This window comes from Vairimorpha necatrix, chromosome 10 (assembly GCF_036630325.1).
Source record: "Vairimorpha necatrix chromosome 10, complete sequence".
NCBI classification, from domain to species: Eukaryota; Fungi; Microsporidia; family Nosematidae; genus Vairimorpha; species Vairimorpha necatrix.
The window spans coordinates 935,979-952,612 of record NC_088825.1 but is presented as its reverse complement, the minus strand read 5'-3'; the positions used below and the strand labels follow the sequence as shown (position 1 = coordinate 952,612).

Genomic DNA, 16,634 nt, shown 5'->3' with positions numbered 1-16,634 from the left:
AAAAATCATCAAAATTATTTATTTTGTTCTCTAAACCATTTTTTAAATTCTTCGTCTTCTATTTCATAAATATCATTTTTAAAATATTCCTCCTCGTCATGACTGTACACTTCTTTATTCTTATCAAATAAATATCCACATCTTGTACTCAGCATATCTTTAAATTGATATTCTTCTTCGTTTTTTATAAATTCTTTTTTGTTTAATTCTAAGAAAACTGTATTATTTTCCACCGTTTTATATAAATTTATCATATTAATAGCATGCGATATTTTATTGGATTCTATAAATACTGGTATACTGGTTTTTATAGTGGCTTTTAAGTCTTCAATGTATTCAATATATTTATCTTTCATGTCTGGTGATACTGCCTTACCTTTCTCGGTGCATATTATATACACGTCACTCCAAATATAACTCATATTAAGAAGCTGATTGTTCTTAATATCCATCTTTTTAAATACATTTACTATTTCGTCATAAAATAAAAAATATTTTAGTAAAAAAAGATATATTAAATTTATATCATAATTATTAACAAATGTAAATGAGAATTTCTTAGCCAAATATAAAGCAAGTACAAGATACTTAGATGATTTTGTGGAAATCAAGTGCGCAAGTATTAATTTTATTATATCGAATTCTGATTGATAATTTAATTTTTCAAAAAATTTTACACAAAAATTTTTATCAAATCCATTTTTTATAAATTTAATAATTTCATTATTTGCCTCTTTATCTTTAATAATATTTGTTATATATTCTATATTTTTATAATCTTTAACATGATTCAATAAATTATCAACAGTATCAAAATTATTACAATGTATTTTGTAATATTCATAATTGATGGTATTCCTTTTCATAGGTATAATATTGTTTTTTATACAATGTTTATAAATGTCGTAATCATCTATTTTGTCTAGTAACTTGTCGATATTTATATCAATTATATTTCTAATTAATAATTCTTTAAGACAAATAAAATACAAATAGTCTCTAATTTTAATATTATTTAAGTAGTTGACAGTATATTCTATACACATGTTTTCTTTAATTAGATATAAAACTAGATCCGTTTCAATTTTGTTTGCCTGTATAAACAAATTGAGATTTTCAATATTTTTTGACAAGATATAAGTTATCAAAGAATAATAAATACAATCTTCATTGAGATCAGGAAGAATTTCATTAAGAGAAGAATATTCGCCTGTTATTATTCTATCAATAAAAAGTGATTTTTTTGAAATTTTTTCTTGGGATTTTTTATTGAAAAAGATGTTCATTTTAGAGGGTGAAAAATATTACATAAGTTCTGTGGAGTGTTTTGTTTGCTTTTAGCAAAGTTGTTTTTTAAAAAAATATAATTAAATGTTTTCTCAATAATATGATCTGTAAATAGATCAAGTTTCGTCTCATCAGAAAGAAGTCTTAATTTACCCTACGTTATGTTATTATATTTTAAACTTAAGACATGGGATTTGATTAACATGCGGCTTTTAGAACATTTAATAATTGAAAACTACACGAAGGCGTGTTTTCATGAATCATAAAAAAATATAGACATGGAAGAAGAAACCATACAAAGCTATCTTATACATTACTATATTACTTATATACAAATAACCTAATGTTTTATAGAGTTCTCATTATTTTTACAACATGTTTGTCTAAAAAAACTTTTGTTTTTTACTCTAAAATCGAGTTTATCTTCTTGACTAAATTTATGCAGAATTTTTTTTTCTGTTTATGCAAATTTAAAACAATAAAATCTTTCACAGATACTTAAATAAATATTGTTAAATTAATTTAGTTTTCATTAAATAGTTTATTTAAAGCATTCTCTCTACTAATTCTCCAATAAGATCATAATGATTTCCTAAATTTCCTCCTTCTGTAAATCCTTTACTCTTCTTTCCTTTAAATCCTCCTTGGGGTGATTTAAGCCTAAAAGGTATGAGAGTGTTAGCGCAGACTTTGAAATATTCAGTACCAAAATAAATATTATAAATAATTTCCTCAATACATTTCAATTCTCCTCTGAAAGCATCTTCTATGTTTTCATTGTTTAATTTTCTGTGTTTATCATTTACTTTGATAACCCCGTGTTTATAAACTAATTTCCTTAATAATTCGTAAGAGATACTTCCATAAGAAATGTAGTCTTTAGCAAGCTGCAACATTCTCTTCATACTCTTGTTATTCTTTACTAAGACAGCTGAATTAGTTTTATTAAGTCTTAATAATTTCAAAATTGATCTTTGTCTTGGTGCGGCGCCAATAGAAGACTTGATTTTTACGACTACAAGGAAATTTGACTCCTTGGGAATATAAAGCATATTCTTAGATTTATAATCAGATTTAGTCTTTTCTAACTCCTTGACACTATCATAATATTTATTGAGAAGCTTTTCAGTGGTCTCAAGAGCATATTCTTTATTTCTTAGTACTCTCTGTTCATATTCAGATTTCTTAGCGTCAATGATTAAGGCTTGTTTCTTTTCATATTCTTGTAAAGATTTAAAAGAATTTGGAGCAACAGAGCTTGACATTTTAGGGGGTAAAAAAAAGAAGACAAAAGGCTTCAGAAAAAAATATTACACATTTGAAAAGAGTCATATTTCTTAAATAAAAATGTTAAATGATACTTTAAGACACACTTTAAAATATTATTAAAAACATGCTTAAGACAACTCAAAATAATTACAGACATGCTTCAAGACAGGTTATAAAATCAAAAGCCAAACATTAAAAAAAACAATATTCAACTACATATGTTATATACGAAAGATATTCTGTAGATTATACATGTGTAAATTCATTCCGGATTATAAATAATATAAATTTCTCTATGCGTTCCTTTGCCAGATTTATATTATTCAAATCTCATTGGTCGAGATTATTTTCTTATTGACACTTTGTTTGTTTAAAACAACAAACTAACAATTTGCATAATTCATGCAAAAAAACTATAAATAAAGTTTTTTATCCCATAATTATGAATTCCCAAATCGACGAATCTTTATATTCAAGACAACTTTACGTCATAGGTAAAGATGCCATGGAAAGAATGATGAAGAGCAGTATCCTAGTAATAGGCCTTGATGGACTAGGCCAAGAAGTAGTAAAAAACTTATGCCTTACAGGAGTTTCTAGAATTTTCATTTGTGATAATTCAGAAATAAAAGAACATGATCTTTCTACAGGATTTTATTTTACAAGAAAAGATATCGGTAAGAAAAAAAGTGAAGTTTTACTTGAGAGATTTAGAAATCTCAATGAATATGTTTCAGTTAATATTGTTTATGATTTTGTTTCTTTTAAAGAATTTGATTTAGTAATTTCTTGTAATGAACAAGTACATTCAATGATAAAAATTAATAAACAAGCAAGAAGAGATAATTGTAAATATATAGGATGTCAAAGTAGAGGAGTGTTTTCTCAAATATTCTGTGACTTTGGTTCTGATTTTATTTGTGTAGACACAAATGGAGAGCCTCCAATTATTGGCATGATAAATGATATTTCTAGTACAGGAATATTGACTGTAGTAGACGAGCAGAGACACAATCTCGAGGACGGGGACATAGTAAAAATCATACAAAATACTAAAAATCAAGAAAAAAAAATGTACGAAGGAATTTTATTCAAAGTCAAAGGACTTAATAAATCACAAATCCAACTTACAAAGATTGATGGGTCTACAATTTTAGACAGTGAATTCGCCAATCTAAAAGAAATGCCTTTTGAGTTCACAGAAATTTATGGTGGAGATTTTGAACAAATCAAGAGACCAAAGATAATTCATTTTAAAATGTTAGAAGATTTACTTGATAACCCAAATATTCTAAGTTACAATTTCGAAGCAGATGCACAAAATTTAGTATCTCATAGATGCTTTATAGCCCTCAGTGAATATCAAGAAAAACACCACTGTTTTCCCAATGAGGACCAGTTCTTATCTTTTTATATTAAGAGATTTAATAATCAAGGCAATCTTGTCAAAATATTCGGCCGTCAAAGTGATACGCAATTTATGCCTATGTGTTCTATTGTAGGAGGATTTGTAGCCCAAGAAGCTTTAAAAGGAATAAGTTATAAATTTACCCCACTAGTACAATTTATGTATTATGACGCATATGAATTGTGTAATAATTTCGACTTATCTGAGAAGAATTACGGAAGATATCAGTCAATGTACAAGATTTTCGGAGAAGAAAATTTACAGAAGCTTTTTAATATGCGCCTCTTTCTTGTAGGAGCAGGGGCCATTGGATGTGAACATTTGAAAAATATTGTCATGTGCGGAATATCCTCACAAGGGAAATTAAATGTCACAGACATGGACTCGATAGAACAAAGCAATTTAAATAGACAATTCTTGTTTAGTAAACTCGATGTGGAGAAAATGAAGGCAGAAGTCGCAGTATCAAAAATCCCGACTTTGAATGAAGATTTTACATATTCAGAAAATATTAGACATTTTAATCTTAAGGTCGGCGAAGAGACCGAAGAAATCTTCTCTGATGATTTCTTCGAGGACAATGACGTAGTTTTAAATGCACTTGACAATGTTGAAGCGAGACTTTACACTGACGAGAGATGTGTCCTCCACAGGAAACCTTTAGTAGATTCCGGGACGTCGGGTACTAAAGGGAATGTTCAAGTCATAATTCCTCTATTTTCTGAATCTTATGGATCCAGCAGGGATCCCCCAGAGAAATCAATTCCTTTGTGCACAATCAAAAATTTCCCACATGCCATTGAGCACACAATTGAGTGGGCGATGAGCGAATTTCGCCTTAGATTTCATGATCAAATATTGAAAATAATGGATTCAGAAGATGCAGAAGACGACGATGTATCAGAATTAATTAGAATTTCGCCGAATGGTATAGAAGATTGCGTAAGACTAGGACTGAGATTATTTATAAAATATTTTCATACTTCAATTCAGGAGCTTTTAAAAACATTCCCGCCAGATTCACTGACCAAAGAAGGGCAGCCTTTTTGGATGCCCCCAAAAAGAGCCCCCGAGCCCATAAATTTTAATCTTGAAAATGATCTACATATAACATTTATAAGAAGTGTGGCTAATATATACAAAGATATTTTCAACATAGAAGGAAATATCATACAAAATATTTATGTTAAGGATTTTATACATAATGAATTAGAGAATATTGACAATTTGTCACTAAATCAAGATAAAAAAGTAAAAGAGAATTTCGAAAATCTCGTACCTCAGGAATTTGAGAAAGACAACGATTTAAACAGTCATGTGGATTTTGTATTTTCATGTGCAAATTTAAGAGCCCAAAATTACCAGATCAAAAATTTAGACAGACTGGCCATTAAAGGCATAGCAGGTCGAATCATTCCGGCCATAGCCACCACTACTGCCGTCGTATCAGGCCTATCAATAATTGAGATGATCAAACTTCACTTAAAATATGATAATACTAAATTTAAGAATTCTTTCTTGAATCTCGCCTTGCCTTATTTTGGTACTTCTGATCCGATAGAAGCAGAAAAGCAGTTTTATTTCTTAGATGATAAAAAGTATTTCTACAATATGTGGAATAGACTAGAATATAAAAACACGAAATTGAAAAATATTATTAAAGCATTTGAGATACAATTTAAAGTTAAAGTGAGTATGTTGACAATTGATAATAAATTATTGTATTGGGATGTTGATGATAAATATGAAAGTAATATGGAGAAAAAGATTGATGAGTTAGTAGAACAAATAAAAGGGAGGAAATTGGTACAAATAGATTTGGCGACTGATAGTGAGGTAGATAATTATCCAAGAATAATAGTATTACTTGATAAATAAACAAGTACTTTTAAAAAAAATTTGATATTTTTTTAAAATTTAAGAACAACATTGATTTATTACTAAGTTTATTTTATATATAATCTTTTTAACAATAATTAAGAAACTGCAAAGAGTGTTTCGAGTGAAAATTATTTTCTGTATTAACGTATCTAAGATAGTCCACTTAATTTTATTTGTGCTTAATTTTGTTTGTGCTTAATTTTATTTTTTGCTTAATTTTATTTTTTGCTTTTTTTATTTGTATTTAAATTTATTTGTATTTAATTTTATTTGTGCTTCATTTTATTTGTGCTTCATTTTATTTTTTTTGTGTTTGTTTTTTACCCCCGAATGAATAAAGTTCTTATTGAACAAGAAAGACTGGCACGTAAAGATGGAAATATTCCTTCTTTAAAATCAATTTTCATTGAAATGTTAAAAGAATGCTCAAACGACAAGGAAATCATTTCTCTTATAAAAGTCCTGTCAGTACGAAGAGGCCAATCTTCTGAAGCCATCAGGTGGCTTGTAAATGAAGTCTACGATCAAAAGAAAGACTCAAAAGAATTTGTAAAACTTCTTCTTAATGAAGTCGTAGAAGGGAAAATTTACTTAGAAAGGGAAAGAGTCAAATTTTCTCTTGATTTAATGAACAGATCTGCGTCATGTGAAGAAGCTCTTGGAATAATCTTGGATGTTCCTATAGAAACATTCACTTTAGTAGATGACAGTACTATAATTAAATATCAACTTGATCAATTTAGACTTTGTATTGAAAACAGAGACTGGGTAAAGGCCAGTATTGTCATGAAAAGAATCAGACAAAGATATTTTGAAGAAAATAATGCGCCAGAAGAAAGACTGAACTTTTATAAATATAAAATACAACTTCTACTAGGACAAAGCAAATTTGAAGAAGCGTCTCAAGCTTATTTGGATATAAATAAGTTATATGAGAATACAGAATATTCTATACTGGCTTCATTTTATGGAATAATAGGCTATTCTTACGACAAGAAGCTACTTGAAATATGTCATAATGATAAGAACAATGATGAAAACATGAGACTTATTCTAGACAAATTTCTTAATAATTTGTTGATTACTAAAGAAATAATTGAAGATATAAGAAATGTAGTAAAAATGTTTATAGATCTCGATCAGTATATAGACTATGTACACGAGGCTATAAATAATCATAATTATATGATAATTGAGAAGTATTATTCTACGATCAATTTGAGCACTTTTACTAATCTCATGGATTGTAAAGAAGAAGATCTAATAAAAAAGATATCTAATATGGTCAATAATAAGAGAAGTTACTGTAAAATCAACCAGAGGGAAAGATTAGTAGTATTTGATAATAAGAAATTGGAAGTGGGTGTAGATGAATTAATGGATAATTTGATAAAAGTAGATCATTTGATACACAAAGAAACATTTAATAAATAAAAAATTGTCTAAAATATAATATTACTTTTTTTAAAAATTTTATATTATTATTTAAAAGGTAAGCTATTTCACGATGCTTATAAGATAACAATGGTATCTAGTTAGTGTAGTGTTTAGTGCTGGGCAAACCAAAGGTTTAGTTAGCTTATTTTGATCCAAAAGAACAAAAAAAAACTATATTGGCACAAAAAAATTTATATTGTAAATCTGTAAGTCGCACTTGGAGTTATAAATTGTTCTTAAAAATATAAACAGACAAATGAACTATATATAAGAAAATATAATTAATTATAAAAAAGCTTTTCTTGGTGCTTTTAGGTGATAACAATATTATATTGCATCTGTAACATACCTTTAATGGTTTTTTATTGACAAATGCATGGTAACTATTTTTTAAGATATATTTTAATTATAAACATAAACTACAAGTGAAAGGTGTTGAAATTAAAATTTTCTATAATTAAGATATATTTTTTTCTTTTTTTTGAGATAACAATCGGTGTCTTACCCCGTTTGATATTTAAATTTCGTCTTTTTTTAAATAATAATATGTGTTAATTCTTCAGGGTTCATAAAAAATGTGGTTGAGAACTATGTATTAATACGAATAGAACATAAGCTTGATTTTATTAAATTTGATTTAAAAATACACAAATAAAAAATAATTATAATTTATTTTTGCATAGTTTGATTGTTTTTTTTTGTAAAATTTTTTTATATTTATTTATATATTGAATTTTTTAAGATATTGATTGTATAACAAAAAGTATATAATCTTAGATATATTAGATCGAACATAAATTTGAAATGTAATACATTTTGAAAAAGAGATTTAACATAACCACATCCCAGTATTCATAAAAAAATTTTATAATTTGCTTACGATGTTATTCTAGCAGTGAAAAACGTAAACAAAACAATAGAAGTAGTCCATATTTCAAAAGTCTCAAATGCAAAAAAAATAAAAAAGACGTTGCATGAAATTCATATGAAAGGTTTATTGGCATGAAAGCATCAAAACGTGATAAATTTTCGCGGGAATTGTTTTAGATATCGTAACGAATCACATTTTTTATTTTTTTAACACCTACCATCTAAATAATCTCAAAAATGAATTTTTAAGACTGGTTTTACAACATTAAATGATGGAACTAATGAAATATGAAGGATGAAAAAGACCTATAAATATTTTTAAAAATCGGAAGATATTCTCAACAAAAATTCAATAAATTTTACGACGGATCTGTACGATTTTTTACGAACAACATGTAAATGAACGTTAATACTGCTACTAGTAAATTATCTTTAGGAAGTTTGATCATTAAACGGATTTGTAGTTTATCTAAAATATAAAATGATTACCAAAGGTTGTATTTGAGCCTACATAAGATATAAAATCAAGTTATTATTAGAATATGGCGAACGAGGCCACGTATTTTTTGTGAAAAAGATAAAAGCCAGCCAAAAAATATGGCGAACGAGCGAAATGTTAGATAATAATTAGAATTTCACCAATGTTACACTCGAAAAGTAGAAGAAAAATGAACATGATAATAATATGAGAATACTTGCTATATTTTTAATACTTCTTGGTTTATATTACAAATTGACTTTTTTTTATGAAATCTATGATAAAGAAATTGAAATATGGGAAAGAAGGCACAAGTATGCGCAATATATAATGCATAAATCTCAATTCATACTTTTTTAAATTTTATTATATATTAGTTGTATATTTTATAAAAATTTTAAACCTACTAAATATATAATGTAGATTCATCCGAACAATAAACTTGCAATATAATTGTCAAATTAATAAAAGTATTACACGCCATTTACCACGTGGAAAATAGTTATAATTTTTGAATAAAACTACAATACAATACAGTTTTTTGCTTGTCTAAAAAAGACAAAGTCTTTTTACTTTTTATACTAGACGAATTATGAAAATCAATTGTATACCTTTTAAAAATGCATTCAACTCTTATTTAATTATCAATTTTTACACTCAAAAAATAAGAAGTATATGTAAAATTCTTTAAAGAAAGTTGTTGTGGATTATACATGAGTTGTTTACAAAGAAGTATATTTCATTGTATGTAGTTAATAATTTACAATATACTTAAAGATTTTTTGACTCTTCATTTAGACATCGATAAATTTTTGGATTTTATCATATTTTAAACAATCAAGCACCAACAACGATTATATATTTTTCACTTTGATTTAATTTTTTTCTAAAAAGATGTATAGAATGCTGAACACAATAAAGTAAAAATTTTAAGCTGCTTTGTAAATAAAAAAAGTGACCATTTGAAAAAAAAAATCTAAATATTAACCTGTCTATAATTATGTTTAAGTTAAAAAATCTTCAAACTATAAAATTAAAAGATATTTATAATCAAACACTCATCAAAATTTAAAACTTTTTATTATAAATAATTTGATAATAAGATGAATGGTAAATATTTTTTTTTTTATAGAATACTTAAAGTATTTACTATAATTAGAATTCATTCATTTTTTTGCTGGCATAATACAAACATTTGTCAAATTAAATAACTAAATACTACAATGGCCTAAATTTTATGTATCATACATTACAAATCTCAGTATAAAATAATAATTGAGCGAATATTTATAACATTTACTCATGTTTTTATAAAGCCGTGTTGGTAAATAGCATCAAAAGTTTTTAATTATAAAAAAATTGAACAAGATGTACTGTCATAAGTCTAGTCATTAATGATATTGTCGATAGAAAAGTATAAAACCTTATGACACAGATGTAATGTGTGTATACGAAATTCATTTCTACTCACATAACAAGTAATTACCCACATATGAATATTTTTTAGAAAAAAAAAGTATTTGTTTCTGTTTATTTCAGCATTGAATTATATTTGTAATTAAACAAAGTATTTTTTATGTTTCGTTCTGTTGCGCCAATGTATAGTTTAATAAAAAATATTGTATTGCATATAATAATGTGAGGTAATATTCAATTAATTATACAAAGTACTTAAGTTAAAATTGGAAGAAGTGTACATAGTTGTATAATTTTAACATACAAAAGCCTTGAAATTTTGAAAAATACGACAATAGAAACATCAATCAATTATATATGTTTTATAATTGTTTTAATGTTTTTAATGAATTAAAAAATAAATTAATTATGTATGTAGAAAAGTAAATCTTAAAATTTTTAATTTATATTTGAGTTAAAACAATAATCACATGATATAATATCCTCAATGTTTATACCATGAGTATTATATTTTTTAACCTTTATGTATTAATTATATGTTTACTTAAAAAGTTTTACATTTTATTGCTTTTTTGTTGTAAAAAGATCATTCTCAGTCAATTTTTTTAGTATTAAATTAATCTTTTTTTCACGTTTAAACATTAAGCAATATAATTAACAAATTAAATACAATTATAATGTATAACTAATGTATGTAGCGTAATTTTGATAACTTAAGATATACAACAACCATAGAAAAATTAATAAAATACGAAAAAGAGATTTTGTTTTTTAATCTATATCATCAAATTAATAATAAAATTTTATTAAAAAAATTTCATTTATATTTTTTAAATTCTAAACCATGTGATGAAAATCGGGTCATCAAAAGAGCACAATTTTGTTATTAGAAATTAAAAATTTATAATACTCTAGAAATACAACTATATAAAAAAAGGTTTATTTTTATATATTCATTATGTGCTCTTTTTTTTAATCTTAATCATTCTAAAAAACAGATTTTTGATTGAAAGAATATTTAATTTGATAGTTATATTTAGATTATAAATTTTAAATAATTGTAAAAATCATTAAGAGAAAAATATAAGTTGAATATAATAATTTTCAAAAAAAAAGTCTAATTTTAATTATAATCGAAGAAAAAAGATGTAATTATACACATAGATTTGTTGCTGTCTTTTTTACAACCTAAGTAATAATTTTTACTTTACATAGACAATGTATTTTATACTTTTAATTTATCTCAAAAATAAAAAAAAACCAAAACAACTCATAAGGGTATTTATAAACTCATTCTAAATATCTCTAGATGTTGCAAAACAGTCTGTTGTCTTTTCGACTTTAATTCTATAATATTTGTAAAATATGGTAAAATTCTTTTATTTAATTATATATTTGCCTCGTATTTTTTTAAGGCAATGATCTTCTAGTTTGGTTTAGACTTTAAATGCAATTTGCTCAGTTTTTAAAAAAAATTTATAGTTGACTAGTTTTTTTTTCACCCATTTAAATAAGTATCTAAATTACAATATCTTAAAATTAACTTTAAATTTGATTTTAATGAATTTCAAAACATTGTACATCGTTTTTCAAAGTTTAAGTTTTTTCTACTTTTTAGGGTCAAAAAATAAAATAATTCTGTTAGAAAGAAGAATGACGACGGTCATTCACGTTACTCAAATTTCAACTGACAGAATATTTTAATGAATACAGTGCGTCAGAATCCCCACACACGTCATTATAAATCTTTAATAAAAAATAAGTTGACAACATGTTTCTTTAAAATCTAATTATTTTTTTTAAAAAATAACGGCTTTTTTTGTTAATTAAACACTTTAAAATTAGTATTAAATTTTTTTAAAAAACTTGTTTTAAATACACATATTACCCATATAATAACTCAGAATTTTATTTTAAATACATCTATTTAAGTCCGAGAACTCTATAATTAATATTTTATATTATTAAATTTTATATTTTTGGGGGTAAAAAATAAATAAAAAACAAAAAAATATTTTCTTTTTTTTTTATATAAAAACAAACAATAAGGAAGACCAAAAAAAGATATTAGAAATACATGAAGAATAAAAAGCAGAAAGTGTTAAATTATCTTTTCAATAAACTAGACAGTATGAAATTAGAGATTTACAATACATTTACTTACAAAAATGACATAAGAAATCTTTATGATTTTGAGAAAGATTCTCGCTTAGTTCAGCAGGAGGAAAGATTAATCATAAGAAAAAAGAAAGTAGAAGAAAAAAAAGAAGAGTCGATTATCGATTTAAAAAGATATTTAATGGAATGTAAATTCATGCCACTTAGTAAAATATTTAACCAGTGTCATAAAATAATATTTTATGATGAATATATTTATTTAATAAAAGAGGCAGAAATAAACAAGGAAAAATTTATAAAAATAAATAAAAACAATAGACTACTCAATAAAGAAAGAATAAGTAAAGAAATAGTGCATAAATACGAAGATGACCAAAAATTTTATAAAGAAAAATTTCATAAGGGCCTTTTAAGATATTTCAAATTCAAACAAACATTCTTACCGAAGAATGTTAACTTAAATATTAAAAATCAATCAAATGCATTTTTATTTCTAGAAAAAATAGACAATACAGAAATATCTGAAGATTTACAGAAGCCAACAAATTTACTAAAATCTTTTAAAGAAAATATTATGATTTATAAAGATTGCAAATCTAAAAATTCGATATTTTACAAATTTATAAAAAATTTGCACTCTGCTGGTTTGCATCAAAGTTTTAGAAAAATCAATGAGAAATTCGTGTATTCTAATGTGCAAGAATTAAGTAAAAATATAATAAAAGAAGAACCCACGGATTCACAAGATTTATCAAATTTCAATCAAGAATTATCAAATTATAACCAAGATTTGGTAAATTATAATCAAGATTTAATTAGTACGCCTTACAATGAAACTGAAAATTTAGAGGAAGAGACACCAGAAATATATCATTATAATTCATTAATGCAAAATAAGCAAGAATATGAAATTAGATACCCTTTTTATGACAAAGAATAATTCCTTAGAAATATAAAAAATTCATTGTATCTAATAAAATTAACTTAAATTTTAATATTTTGCATAAACAAACTCGCAACAATTTTAAAAAAAATAAATAATTTTTTGCATAAATTATAAAGTAAAAAATAGTGGGCATGTTTGACAGTAACAATGATTTTTTGAGTTTTAAATTGCTCCCATTTTTGGAAAACCAAAATTTATCCATGAAGATGGACAACATCGGCAAACAAAAGTAAAAACGAGAAAATGAGATGATAGCAAGAGTGCTTTCTTAACATAGATTTAAAATTTTATATTTCGAAGAGAAATTCATATATTTTCTCTCATTAGCATAAGCAGCAATTTAGCATTTATTTTCGAAAGCAACAAAGGCAGCCCATCTTGTTTGATAATTTAAACTTTGAAAATCATTGTTTAATGAGCAATCATCTATTTATTTATTGTAATTAAAACTATCATTTCCAAGAAGACTACAAGGTAAAAATTTAGAGCTAAAAAAACTTACATTATAAATAAAAGATATTAGATTTAGCCATTTTATTCATGCATGTACGAGATATTTAGAGATAGTCAAATAAGAACTTTATATGAATAATTAACCTAAATAAACGACATGCGGAATATAACTCAAATGAAATGTAGAAGGATAAGGAAAGCCGAATACAAAGATATTAAATTTCCTTTTTACAAACAACAATTTGATTACACAGAAAAACTATCTCGGTGTAATGTCGACCACAGATATTCTACAATTACAATCAAAGTAAAATTGTAAAGAAGCCTTTTGAGATCGTTTTACAACTTAAGGCGCATTTCGATAATTTGGGCTTCTGAACTATTACGCACACATTTCGTAAAAAAGAAACATAATGCATTGAAAACATCATTGGCTTATTTATAATTGAAAATTCATATCTACGCTAGCGCAATGCCAAAAAAACCTAGCCTTTTTCTTTTTTAGATGACATGTGGAAAAAGCAAATTAAATTTGGTCTATTAAAAATTACACCTAAAAATTCTTTTAATATCATAAATATAATATTTATCACTTTGAATATACAAGTACATCACTATCATAATTTCTATTCTAGTTATTTTATTTTATAAAAGCCGTGAACCGCCATCTTTATTTTGGATTATGAGTTTCACATGCTTTAAACAACCTTTTTTTTATATGCAACAAAACGAGATGTTCTCTATTGATAGATTTGACTGCGTTAGGTTAGGAAAATGCTCAACAGAAGTGCATGTAATCAAATTTTAATGTATTTTTTATAATTTTGTCATGCTTTGAATCGTACTGTTAAGTATTAATTTATCATATCTCATGTTTCGTGCGTTAAATATCTCATACCAAGTTAAAATCTTATATTTTTGTAAAGTCTCTTATCAAATAATATTTAACTATTTAAATTACTTTATTATATTCTACTCTTTTGCTAATATTACTGTTCTTCGTTTTTAATGTCTCATAAAACATTATTCTTGGCCCAATGGCAACGAAACCAATTAAACATATTATGGATGTTGTATGTGACTGCTAATAAGCAAAAGAATTTAATATATAAATGTTCATTTATGGTCTTTGGACATGTGTATTAGGTTCAACTAAATCCAATGTGGATTTTATTACTTAATTGTCGGTTACATTTGTATCTGTACCAAACAATCTACGAACTTTTCTTGGTGCATGACATTAATCCGCTAAATTTCATGCAAATAATAATGTCTTTTTATAAAGCCAACATATTGTCTCATGTAGATCTTGATTATTTTTTGATTTATTAGAAGGATGTTACTAATATTGCATGGGGTAAGAAAATTTGCCAAAATATGCTAACAATCATAACAAAAAAATTTAAATTTATGCAAAATTCCAATATTCTGACACTTGTCTACGTATTTTGCAAAAAAACAGCGCCAGCCTGGGCCTAGGGTATTGCCTACATGCATCTAAACTAAGATTGAATGCTTTTAAAAGGAATAGAACAAAAAAAACATTAAAAGATATTACAAACGTTAATTCTCTGCAATTTTAAATGGAAAATGGAACTAGGTAAAAAATACAAATAAATGTAGAACTTTTTTATAAAACTAAATGAATGCGTCGAATACTAACATTGATAGAAAAAAAAACAGCAATATGATAGACAGTATGTTGTATACAAAAGATTTTATGAAAACATTAAAAATGTATTATAAGAAAGAAATTAATAAATTATAGATCTTTACATTCTATGAAGTTTTTTATTAACTGAAGAACTTTTAATCTATCATACAAATCGAGAGCCAAAAAGTAAATAAAACATTGCTTCTTGTAACGGAGAAATCCTTTTTATTTTACATGCCTTTGGTACTTGTAAATCATTTACACTTTCAAGAACCAATCGAAAACATAAGAAGCATTTTAAAAATATATTTTTGGTATACACAAATAAAAAATTAATTTTGGCGATATATCGTTTTAACAATCTATACATTATTTCCATCTTATACAGGACCTAAAATCTGGCTACTTCCAGTAAGTTTGTGCTTCTGGATTTTAACATGCAAACCCGTTTCAAACATGTAGATTAGAAAAATAATATATAACAACAGTCACAGAAACATAGTAGACATATAAATATAACTGTTGCTATAAATAGTAATTACAACACAACAATGATAGTTTGAGGCTATAAAACATTTCTACTTTTGTAGATTATCAAAACTCAAAATAGATACAGAAGAAATAAAAGAAACATGAAATATTTTAAAATAATATAAAAAATAAGAAAATAGATTTTTTAAGAGTAAATATTTAAATTTTTCATATAAAATATGAGACACAAAAAAAAAAAAGAAAGCGTCAAACTATTTTTGGACATTTTTAAATGAGATAAGGAGTTTTAGCTACATAAAATTCAAAAACGCAAGATTTCATATACGACACACATTCTCGACTTCGAGATTTTTTCATGGTTAATGATCACTTCGTCTTAAACTAAAAGCAAAATCCGTATACCCAGATTATAGACTAAGATATACTTAAAGGCAAATCATATCATCAGACACAATATAAGTACTAGAAATAAACCCGGAGATAGACATGACCGATATGATGCAAACCTGAAAAGAGCTCACGCCGTGAAAGTATATTAATATACACTTATAAAACGAGAGAGCTTAGAAATACTCTTTTTTTTAGTGAAAAAGATTTGTGCAATATTACAAAGAAAAATTGTAAGGTCAGTAATTGCACTAGCTTTAAAATTAACAAAAAAAGAAGAATGCATGTAAAACTAGAGCTTCTAATTTTCCAAAATCATGAAGATCCCACCTCATAAACTATATAGTATATGTAACTAGTAAAATTTAAAGTCATTATAACTTCATTAATTCAATTTATTATGCAATAAAGTGTGAATACGATGGCTGCATTTTTTTTAAATATTATATTTACGCATATATTTAGCAGAAAGCAGTCGTATTGGGACATTATCGGCCAATTTTATAAGTAGTAATGGGGGGTTTGCCCGCGTTCTATA

At 25.4% G+C, this 16,634-nt stretch overlaps 5 protein-coding genes across 5 annotated transcripts; 3 read left to right on the top strand and 2 right to left on the bottom strand.

Annotated features, from left to right (window-relative positions):
* Positions 1-14: 14 nt before the first annotated feature.
* On the bottom strand, positions 15-1,286 carry VNE69_10150 (uncharacterized protein; the record flags this gene model as incomplete). The annotated part of the gene is made up of 1 exon (XM_065474873.1): positions 15-1,286. The coding sequence occupies one exon, from the start codon at positions 1,284-1,286 to the stop codon at positions 15-17; it is 1,272 nt and encodes a 423-aa protein (XP_065330945.1).
* Positions 1,287-1,832: 546 nt separating this feature from the next.
* Positions 1,833-2,552, bottom strand: VNE69_10149 (ribosomal protein uL30; the record flags this gene model as incomplete). Its single annotated transcript, XM_065474872.1, has 1 exon — positions 1,833-2,552. One exon carries the CDS (start codon positions 2,550-2,552, stop codon positions 1,833-1,835), a length of 720 nt encoding a protein of 239 aa, XP_065330944.1.
* Positions 2,553-2,998: 446 nt separating this feature from the next.
* On the top strand, positions 2,999-5,842 carry VNE69_10148 (ubiquitin-activating enzyme E1 1 (UBA1); the record flags this gene model as incomplete). Its single annotated transcript, XM_065474871.1, has 1 exon — positions 2,999-5,842. The coding sequence occupies one exon, from the start codon at positions 2,999-3,001 to the stop codon at positions 5,840-5,842; it is 2,844 nt and encodes a 947-aa protein (XP_065330943.1).
* A 333-nt stretch (positions 5,843-6,175) lies between these two features.
* VNE69_10147 (proteasome subunit RPN5 (RPN5)) lies at positions 6,176-7,279 on the top strand (the record flags this gene model as incomplete). Its single annotated transcript, XM_065474870.1, has 1 exon — positions 6,176-7,279. The coding sequence occupies one exon, from the start codon at positions 6,176-6,178 to the stop codon at positions 7,277-7,279; it is 1,104 nt and encodes a 367-aa protein (XP_065330942.1).
* Positions 7,280-12,123: 4,844 nt separating this feature from the next.
* Positions 12,124-13,104, top strand: VNE69_10146 (uncharacterized protein; the record flags this gene model as incomplete). The annotated part of the gene is made up of 1 exon (XM_065474869.1): positions 12,124-13,104. One exon carries the CDS (start codon positions 12,124-12,126, stop codon positions 13,102-13,104), a length of 981 nt encoding a protein of 326 aa, XP_065330941.1.
* Between the last annotated feature and the right edge of the window lie 3,530 nt (positions 13,105-16,634).